The sequence below is a fragment of the Actinia tenebrosa genome, unplaced genomic scaffold, assembly GCF_029948245.1.
Source record: "Actinia tenebrosa isolate PJP-AT-01 unplaced genomic scaffold, QUT_ActTen_1.0 PGA_scaffold15__27_contigs__length_11533743, whole genome shotgun sequence".
Classification (NCBI taxonomy): Eukaryota; Metazoa; Cnidaria; class Anthozoa; order Actiniaria; family Actiniidae; genus Actinia; species Actinia tenebrosa.
The window spans coordinates 1,151,612-1,162,296 of NW_028292575.1; the positions used below are offsets into that span (position 1 = coordinate 1,151,612).

Consider the following 10,685-nt stretch of genomic DNA (forward strand, 5'->3'; position numbering starts at 1 on the left):
GTAACGGCGCCTTTGGATTACAGTGCTTCTTCTCAGTGCTCTACTAATAGGATCAGCCTGTCGCAATATAGCTCTTATTCTGCATCTTTGAACAAAAACACCTTTAGATCGTAGAGCGCCACTAATATACGATTCTCCTGCATAAGGGGTCTGCCGAAGTATGTCTGTTACTGTTGACATCAACTCTTCGTTAGAAATATCTGCATAGCTTTCTTGCAATCCATAACATTGTCTTCGACGATAAAGAGTGCTCTCGCTTATACCAAGGCAAACAGATATTTCTTTCCAGTTCATTCCAGTTTCTCTAAAGTTTTCAATCATCTCCTTACTGATGTCGTACATAGGTCTTCCGCCACTACTGCTCAATGTATTGGGCACCACAGATTTTACCTTTCTTTCACAATGCTGCCTCTGTTCTTTTTCCTTGTCTTTTTCTTTTATGAGCTCCTCAAGCACCCCAAGAAGGTTTTGAAATAACATAAAAAGGTCGTTTTCTTGGTCCACATTGTTTTCGCGTAAAGTAACAAAAATGGCCGAGACGATCTGGAAATGCCCCTCTAAATTATGCTCTATGTATTCAATTGGGATGCTGCCTCGGTTACTAAGACATTCCTGGACCTTTTCAATGCAGCGAATCAAAGAATAAAAGAATTCCTCTAATTCTTCTTGGACACCAGCATTAGACGCCATGTTTGTTGTTTTGGCCTTTTCCTTTTGGCGGGAAAAATTCTCGTACCCAGATCTCCAAGGTAAGATCACGTGATTCTCGTTCCTCAGTCGTAATTCTCGTTCCTCAGTCGTAATTCTCGTTCCTCGGTCGTGATTCTCGTTCCTCAATCGTGACTCTCAATCATCAATCGTGATTCTCAATCATCAGTCTTCTTTCTTAATCCTAGCAATCCGTCATTCTCAATCATCAGTCGATTTCTCAACAGGCAGTTGCAAACTCAATCACTTTTGAATGGTATGGCTTGCCATATGTTTCACTTTTTACGTTAACATTTTAGCATCAACTATCGTTTCAGCATTTGGTGGGAATTGGCGTTTAGTTCCGGTACAGTCACAGACACTATATTTAAAAAAATGTCTTTGCTTTTTAATTATAAAATTATGATAATTAGTTTTTAATAATAAAATAATAATGATAATATTATAATAATAATGATAATATTATAATAATAATGATAATAATTAATACTTTCATCAGCTCTCGTTTCATCATCCGGTGCGAATTGGCGGTTAGTTCCGGTACAGTCACAGACACTATATTAAAAAATATGTCTTTCCTTTTTAATTATAAAATCATGATAATTAGTTTTAGTTTTTAATAATAAAATAATTATAATAATATTATTATAATGATAATAATTAATACGTTCATCAGCTCTAGTTTCAGTATCAGGTGCAGATCTTATAACTCGGTTCCAGTGCAGTCACAGGAAAATGTCTTCCTCCTTTAATTAAAAAATAACTCGTTTTGTTAATAAATAATACATCCATAAAAAATGATTTGAGATTTTTTTTCTTTCTTGCTCTTATGTGAAGCGTGGCATCTTGAATAGTGTGACTAAACAACGGGAGAGATCAATCATCAAGACTGAACTGATCGGGCGATATTAAACTACGTTAAAGATATTCAATACGCAGAAGGGAGTAATGCTGATTAAAGTTGTTTTAAAAACGTGGGATTTGATAAGTAGCGTGCTATTTCCCCCACAAGATTAATTCAAGTAGATAAGACATCAAAAATCCAGTTGAATCAGCAATTTTTTTATGCCGCATTCCTCTTCTAATGGCTAAAGATGAAAGGTACTCAATAGATACTCACAGACGGGAACTTTTCGTTTGAAAAATATGTGGTCTCAATTTTAATTCGATTTCATTTCCCGGCACTAACTTATAGAAAATTGTAAATACAAGAAAAAGAAGTGTAATACATAGATATGTAGATATTTAAACAGTCGAGTAAAAAGAAAAAAAGAAGAGTATAGTTAATTGTGGACGACTCCCAAAGTAACATGAGGTTTCGAGTTGAGAGTCGTCTAATGAGTTTCTTTTGATAAAATGATCAGCATATTCACATTAAGCAGTTGAAAATAAAATTAATGCAATTAATACAATTAATGCAATTAATGCAATTAATACAATTAATGCAATTAATAAAATTAATGCAATTAATACAATTAATAAAATTAATGCAATTAATACAATTAATACAATTAATGCAATTAATACAATTAATGCAATTAATACAATTAATGCAATTAATACAATTAATACAATTAATACACATTTGATGGATAATTTTCGGCTCATCGAAGCCAACCATGCATCTAAATCTTTTGTTTACCCCCTCGACAAATACAAGGTACAATCTATGACGTAGTTTCGGTTAGATTAAAAAGGGGAAAAATAACAGGAAGTACGTCATCAAGGTGTGTTTGTTTTTTCAAAAACCTTGCTTATTTGTCTTATAATTAACTATAAAATAATCAAAACATCACTACATTTAAAAACTCAATTTTCAAAATGCCATCTCATGCAAGATATTACTAACTCGTTGTTGTCAGGCTATTTGTGATCAAAGATCATATCGGTTGATCAATCATCTATCCACTAATAATGAACCTTAGTTCTTGAGCTTCATTTTTTTATATTCTTCCATTCTTAAGAAATATCTGTATTTCGCTAAAGGGCGGAGAGGCTCCCCAGTTTTCATGATCGAGTACAAGACAGTGTTTTATACAAATTTTAGTATGGATGTCCTTTCCAAAACTTTCACTTTTCTTTTAACAAGTTAAGTGCAGTCTTTTTCATCCCTTTCAGCTATGCCTCTTGCACACTCTGTTGTCGGGTCGCACAGGATGTTTTAAAATTTCATTTATTACTTTTCAATCTTTTCTTTTTTTGCTAATTAAGGTTTTTTTCTTATTGAGTATTAACCATCACGATCATTTGCAAACAGTACATTGTGGTAACGATTATTTCTCAAAATAACTCGAAAAGTCATGATATTTCAGTCTCAAGTCGCACCACAGGGGTTTTTGATTTGCGAAAGGAAGTTAAACATTGGGGGCGGATTTGCTTGTATTTTAGTCTATTTCGACATTTTTTGACCTATAAATACCACAGAGAGGAAATGAAAATACTCGAACGTCAAGTAAACCGTGGACTGATAGCATGACACTGTGTGTTCATGCATATAATAGATAGAACTCACTGACGTGCGTCCAGAATAAAGCTGAACACTAAAAGGGAAACAGTACTAAGTTATCCTTGTACAGAGAACACACTCATCATGAAAGAAAATAACAAAAATATCTACGAAATTGTGGTATTTGGTGCGGCAGGGGTCGGCAAGACCTCGATTATCCGACGATTTTACCTCGGCGAGTTCACGAATGTCTACAACCCTACAGTAGAGGATTGTTACTCACGAGTTCTAAATTTGAACGGAAAGGTTATCGTATTGAACACTACGGATACCTCTGGTAGTTACCAGTTTCCTGCTATGAGGCAGGTGGCAATAAATAGGGCTTCTGGGTTCATTATGGTATACTCTTTGGACAATCGATACTCGTTCGTTGAATTGAAGAGACTTTTCGATGAAATCGTCGAAAGTAAGCCGAATGCTGAAGTCCCTATTATCCTTGTTGGCAACAAGAGAGACATGAAAAATAAGCGACAAATATCGTCTGAGCAAGTGGTGAAGGATATTACAGAATATATCCGGTCGAAAGGTACACGTAATTTTAAATTACGACAGATTGAAACATCAGCGAAAGACAATTACAACATCGAGGCAGTATTTAAAGAAATGATTGAGATATTAACGAACATTCCATGCGACAAATCTTGCACAACGAAACCCAAAAAAGTATTAAACTGGTTGAGAAAATTCAGTTGTACTTTCGGATCATACACTGTGAACTAAATACCGAATCTCGTATCGTAATAGGCATCCAAGCGATAAATCATGTACGAAGAAACCTCAAGAATGTATTGAACACGAAAAACATTCCATACGATAAATCTCAGGTACAAAGAAACCCGAAAAATATTAAACTGGTTGAGAAAGTTCAGCTGTTCATTCGGCTCACACGCTCAACTAAATACAAAATCCTGATGATCATCATGATAAACTTTCAAGCGGTAAATCATGTACGAAGAAACCTCTGGAAGATATTGAGCACGAAAAACATTCCATGCAATAAATCATGTACGAAGAGCCAAAAAAGAGGTTTAACTGGTCGAGAAACTGATTGAACTGTACTTTTGGACCATTATACACTGTGAATCGAAACTGGAATCGGAAACTTGTATCTTACTAAGCTGTCAAGAATATATCGAACCATGAAGAACTCGAAGGATTTTTTTGATATTTGCGTAAACCTTCCATGCAAGAAGTCACGTCCAGGGTACCGGTAAACAATTTCTCTGAGTTGGCAAAAAAGCAAGATATTGAAATAAATATCAAACTGAGTTATAAGAGTCAAGTTACTAATTTAAATTTAAGATAACAATTCGTTTTCTGATGATATTAGCTATTGCTAAATAGTTTGGAAAGAACTAATTATTGTAATTTAATTATGTTTTAATATGACTTAGCATGTCTAATGACCGTCCTTTACTGGCTCAGTACTCGAAAAGTGATTTATTTTAAGATAATCCGACATACTGGGATATTGGATCAGCTTGTCAAAACTTCCCACTTGCGATCTATTTTGTTAGGTACTGAACATTCTGAATAAAAAGGGGGTTAATCATTACTATTTCGGCCCAGTTCATGTCTCAGAACGTTAGGAAATTTGGCATGCTGCCACATGAAGCCTCTCCTCCGTGCAGAGAAAACACGAGGTCTTTTCTTAGTAAAGAGTAGCCTCCTTTGCAGCCGGGAAACGTTGCGTGACGACCCTAAGAACGGCTGCAAAGGAGGCTAAGTAAAGAGGGGAGGGGATAAGGAGTTGTACCATTTGTACAGAAATACGATTGGAACTGACTGTCCAACATTCCCTATAAAAGCGCGTATTATATTTAAAATGATAGATATCATTGTATAGATATATATTTAACTGATAAAAACTAAAGCTATTCAGAAAAATTATACAATAATTATTTTTAGTGTACATATTTTGAAATCAAACATTGATATAATGCCATATTAGAGTCAATAGAGTCTTTATTGACCTAGTTTCTTTTGTGGAAAATTTTCGGCTGAAAAATACAGCCTTCATCAACTGAATGGGTCGTTTATTTCATGAGGAGCTTTAGCGATAGTACCCCTGGGAGTTAGAAGCGGAATATAGACTCGCAGGAATTCTGGTTTTTCATTGGTTGAAAATTTTACGGTAGAGTATTCCACATTCTAGGATTTAAATCCTAAACCAGACCCACAATGCATTGCAATGCCAACTCCACCCAGTTTTTTCCTTAACCTTAAAATGGCTGAATTGTGCACGGAGAGTAAATGATCATGTCAGCGCGCATTGACACTTGAAACATTTGTAATCCTCCTTGTTTTATAACCCAAAACCTGGACTAGTCGGCTCCTGAACGGCTTGTTGAACATGTTAAAGACAATTGGGTTGATGGCACTACTAGCGTAGGTAGAGTACGTGAAGATCATCTCAGCGTGTCGAGGAAGGTTAATGTAAGTTGAAAGGAACAATACTGACGTACAAGGGATCCAGCAAACAACAAACCCACAAACCAATGCCAGAACAGACTTCGTGATGTGGACTTCTTCCTTACTGAGCGAGGAATTGCTTCCACTTGGTCCCACATGGAAAGACGAAGAGACTGCATCGTTATGCCCCTTGATAACTTCACAGATCTTCCAGTAACAAATGATTGTCAATGATAATGGAATTACTATAAAGAAGATACACGACGTTAGCTGGAAGATGAGCTCCGTGGTTTTATCATTATATGCAAGCATATAAATAAATCGCCCTGGGAAGAACTTGGACGTTGCCATCCCGCTCAGATAGACCACAGCAGTATTGGAAAACGAAAAAATCCATACTCCTATAATCATTATGATTGCATTTTTTGGCTTGAAATATTTCCGGTAAGTCAAAGGTTTAACTACACAGAAGAATCGGTTGACTGCAATAAGTGTTGTAGTTTGCAATGTTCCAAACACCAATGCGTACGCAATAAACCCAACAACCAGGCCTGCGGTAACCCCCATGACATTTCGTCCAGAGCCAGCCACTATTATTGTTGGAGTCATGGCAACGATCACCATAGCAACGTCAGACATAGCAAGGGTCATAATGTAATAGTTAGTGACAGTACGAAGGCGAGGGGATTTGTAAAAGACAAACAGTACACAGGAGTTCCCTAAGAGGGCTGCTAATGCGATGAGGACTAGAGTCATGGTCTCTGCGATGACTTGTGCTGGTGATCTTTGTGCCAACTGGTAAGCGAGTATCTTGGTGTGCTCTGTGTTAGACATGCTAGACAACACCAAATTGGTTACTCAACACCTTCGCTGTCCAACCAGTAGTTTGTAAACTATACACGACAAATAAGACCAATATATAGACCAATTTAGCTTAGCCGTAATGTTTCCCTGTCCCACCTCCCCGTGAGAATCAATTGTTTGTTTTATTTAGGGACTGTGCAATAATTATCGGGAAGTGGGGGGGGTTCTAAAATCCTCCAAATTGGGCTTCAATTGAAGCTAATCCCCCCTGTGCTAAACGTAAATTAACAACCCCCCCCCCCCCCCCCCATACATCGCCACCAACGCCTCTCGGCAACAGAACATAGGAAGAAAAGGGCATGTGTTATGTTTAATTCCAATTCCTTAGGAGGAAATCCTTCAGCAAAAGAATACAGCCCTAAGATATATGCCATCCGACAACTTGACAATATTGATGAGGACACTGCTAATATTTACATCTACATCTCAAACTGACAAATCCTGCCCCTAAGGGACCTTCTTTCTTCGAAATTTTTTGTTGGGGAAGCCAAGGAGCTTCTGTTTTTACCCTTGACATAGCACTAAATATCGCGAACATAAAGCTAGAAGAATGATTACAAAGCAAAACAAAAAAGACATGACATAGTTGTCTTATATACAGTCAGTCAATGTGGCATAACTTTACCACAGTACAGTATAGAAAGTTGTGACTTGTACTGTTTTTAGTTACTGTTTTTTGTACTGTTTTTATTACAAAGGATACTCAGTTTATACATTATTTCAACACATGTGGTTTTGAGGTTGCACCTGTGACAAGTTATGTTCTTTATACAGTAAAAAATGTAACAATAAATGTTTATTTTAAACAGTACATTTATATGCATCTTTTCAATTTTATAGTGAACAAAATCCCAAAATAACTCATGACCCCCCCTCCCCATATTTAAGCAATTAACTTCTAACCCCCCTACCCTACACTCCAATTTAACTTTTGACCCCTCCTATTAATTTTAGAACCACCCCCCCCCCCCCCTCCCGATAATTATTGCACAGTCCCTTAGTTGTGCTCCATAGTATATTGCGTGCATGCAGAGAGCATTATGGAATATGGGCGTTATGAATATTAAAGTTCATTATTTCATTATTATTATCATTATTATTAATATCATTATTAATATCCTTATTATTATTAATAATAATATTATTATATTATTATAGTGTCTTCTCATGCAAACCGTTAAACAAAGGAATGATACTCTTGGGAATGACATGTGGTCTGAAATGGGAAAACATTATCCCCAAGGTAATATTTCTTGCGCATTTTTAGGAGAGTCTAGGCGTTTGGGGCCGGTTTCGGCTTCCGTTGCTTTTTTCAATCTAGAATCCTTAACGCAGGCTATAAACACCGCAAACGTACCGCATCTGTGTCGTCTGGGTTGCAAAAACATAATTAATGCCGGGAATATAAAGGTAGATTTGTTTTCAAACTGACGGCACTTTGAGTTATATACATTTACATGCATACATACAAGTGTAGTCATTATTTTGATAACTGCTATATTATAGAAAAAAGACAGAACCTTTTTAGGGATCCGCCACTTTGCATTCTCTCCATGATTTTTGACCACTTGCCAGCCATCCTATCTCAACACCAAGAAAAAACTTATCTAGTGTACTATACTCGGACTTTTAAAGTTATATCAAGTCAAAGTTCAGTCTACATAATTGTTTCCTAATACAATTCAATTCTTTCTCGTTCGCTTGTGTGGCGGATATTTTCTTCGTAGTAAAGTATTTATATTTCACCTGTTCTTCAAGAGTTAATCAGATTCGACAGTCATTTTTTTACAACTTACCTATATAGTCGATTTATCTCGTTTCAAAATGCAGAATCCAAGAAACTAAAGCAGTTCGATGTTAAGCGAGTTTATATTATTCACTGTATTTTTGACTTTGAATGCGTGATCTCTAATTCAATAAGGCAAGGTGGCTGTCATTCGGGCTGTTTGATCATTTCAACCTAAGTTGGCCTGGATGGAGCCAATTGCTTTTCAATCACGGTTCGATTTATTTTTTGCATTGAAACCGTTTTCAATAATGAACACAGTCGATATCGAATGACGATTGAATATAAGGAAATATCAAAAGAAAAATGACACAGCGTAATTGTTTTTTACATCATTGTTTTAAGATGAAAGCAGAAATCAAACTTGAGAATAACTTACTAAAAATAGAATAAAAAAAAAGAAAAAAAGAACACAACAGGAAACGAAAAAAGATGCAAGAATGAAAAACATTCAGAACATCTAGTTAAAATTTCTATTAATACTTCGCTGTTGTTAATGTGGAGCTTCTAAAATCAGGGTTGCAGTATGGGATGACGGGGGGAATTTCGCGATGATATTTGTATCGGTTGGCTGGCCAGCTCTGAAAATGAGATGTAAACATGCCAGTCCTGTTCACGGTACGAAGGGTTGACAGCGCTATCCAAAGGATAAATCCTTATCGAGTGTATAAGTCTATGCTGTTATCCAATAAATTTATCCACTGACTATTTATCCGTTAGATATAGCGCTATCCATGCTTCGTACAACCGGGCCCAGATTAAAAAACAAATGATAACGAAAGAAACGAAGAAAGAAAGAATGAATGAAATGCAAGAAAGAAATACGAACGTAAGAAAGAAGGAAATACATCTGGTGATTTGTAATTAATACTTGTGAATAGCTTGTTTACTTTAGCTCTTTGATTGCTCACACCACACCACGACTCGACTCAAACCAAGTCAAGTTTACATCAATTTTAACAATAATTTGCGTTTAATTTTCAAGTATCTAATTCTTTATCATGATTGGTCAATGATTGGCTGCAAAACCAAACCCCAATACTGCTACTTTGACAAAATGTTTTCTTCCATTTTTAGTTTACTACTAGTAAAAATTCCAACGAAGTCTCCGTCTTTTTATTAAGCTTCTTCACTTACGAACGTTGATCATGGAAATACATATTAAGCGTTGGTTCATATTCAAATCCCTTTTAAACAGAAGAGTTATCTCATTGCTTAACACAACGTGAAACCGGATGAATGTTCAAATTGGTACAATAACCAGATTTGCACCTGAATAAATGAATGCATTTTATTTATTACAAGATGGTGGTAACAGTAATTAAAAAATTTAAATATTTTACAAAATTATACTGATAACCCTGTGGCCCTGAGCTACGTTAATGAAATTTTAGCTCGTTTGCGAAGATTTTTCTTTTCTGCGGTAAATAAGCAATAAGCCAGGTGCATAAAGCAATTATTGGACTAACCTCATGATTTGTAGTGAGCAATTTCGTTTTCTTGCGTTTAAAAACAATAATATAATTTTCGCCTTTTTTTCCCGTTTTAAGGTGACTCGACCCAATATTTTTGCATGAGCAATTACCAACTTTGAATCTCCCATACCTTAAGAGATTGATTCCGATTTCATAGCCACTAGGACACATATGTTAAATATAGACTAAACTACGATTTAACATTAATATTAATCATTAATTTAATTTAACATCGTATTCCTTTGCACTATGCATGAATTGACCGCGGAAAAAAAAAAAAAAAAAAAAAAAAAAAAAAAAAAAAAATGAATTGACTGCGCTTGGCTGCCCTCCAAAATCTTCTCGAAGTATGGGTAAGAGCGTGATTACACTGGGCAATTATCTCTGTTGTTTCGCACCGAATCGTCGAAAACATTAGACGTGTTGAAGACTACCGGTTTAATAGCGCTACTAGTACAGGCAGTGTAGGTGTAGGTGTTTGCGTATATCATTAACATGATATACTAGTCGAGCAGGGGATCCAACACAGCACAAAACCACACTGAGACCATTGCAAAAATCGACTTGGTATAATATGGATGTCTTCTTTACTGAGAGAAGAGATGTTGGAGGGCACGTTAGTGGGACGGCAGTGTAGGTGGAAAGCAGGCTAACAACTTGTGGTATGTTTGCGTATATTATTAACATGATATATAGTCGAGCAGGGGATCCAACACAGCACAAAACCACACTGAGACCATTGCAAGGATCGACTTAGTATAACATGGGTGTCTTCTTTACTGAGAGAAGTTGTGTTGATGAAACTCTTGTTTTATTTTCTTGGACGACTTGATACACCATATAGTAGCATTTTACTGTTATTGTCAGGTATAATGACGAACACAAACTGAAGAGGAAGGGGTAGGGGGGAGGGGGAGAAGGAATGTGTTATAAA

The 10,685-nt window shown here is 36.1% G+C and overlaps 2 protein-coding genes across 2 annotated transcripts; one reads left to right on the forward strand and one right to left on the reverse strand.

The window, feature by feature from the left end:
• Positions 1-3,105: 3,105 nt before the first annotated feature.
• Positions 3,106-4,769, forward strand: LOC116298530 (GTP-binding protein Di-Ras2-like). The gene has a single exon (XM_031707027.2). It carries the CDS (start codon positions 3,299-3,301, stop codon positions 3,932-3,934), a length of 636 nt encoding a protein of 211 aa, XP_031562887.1. The 5' UTR covers positions 3,106-3,298; the 3' UTR covers positions 3,935-4,769.
• A 137-nt stretch (positions 4,770-4,906) lies between these two features.
• Positions 4,907-6,636, reverse strand: LOC116298529 (G protein-coupled receptor 54-like). Its single transcript, XM_031707026.2, has one exon. The coding sequence runs from the start codon at positions 6,458-6,460 to the stop codon at positions 5,477-5,479; it is 984 nt and encodes a 327-aa protein (XP_031562886.1). The 5' UTR covers positions 6,461-6,636; the 3' UTR covers positions 4,907-5,476.
• Positions 6,637-10,685: the final 4,049 nt, after the last annotated feature.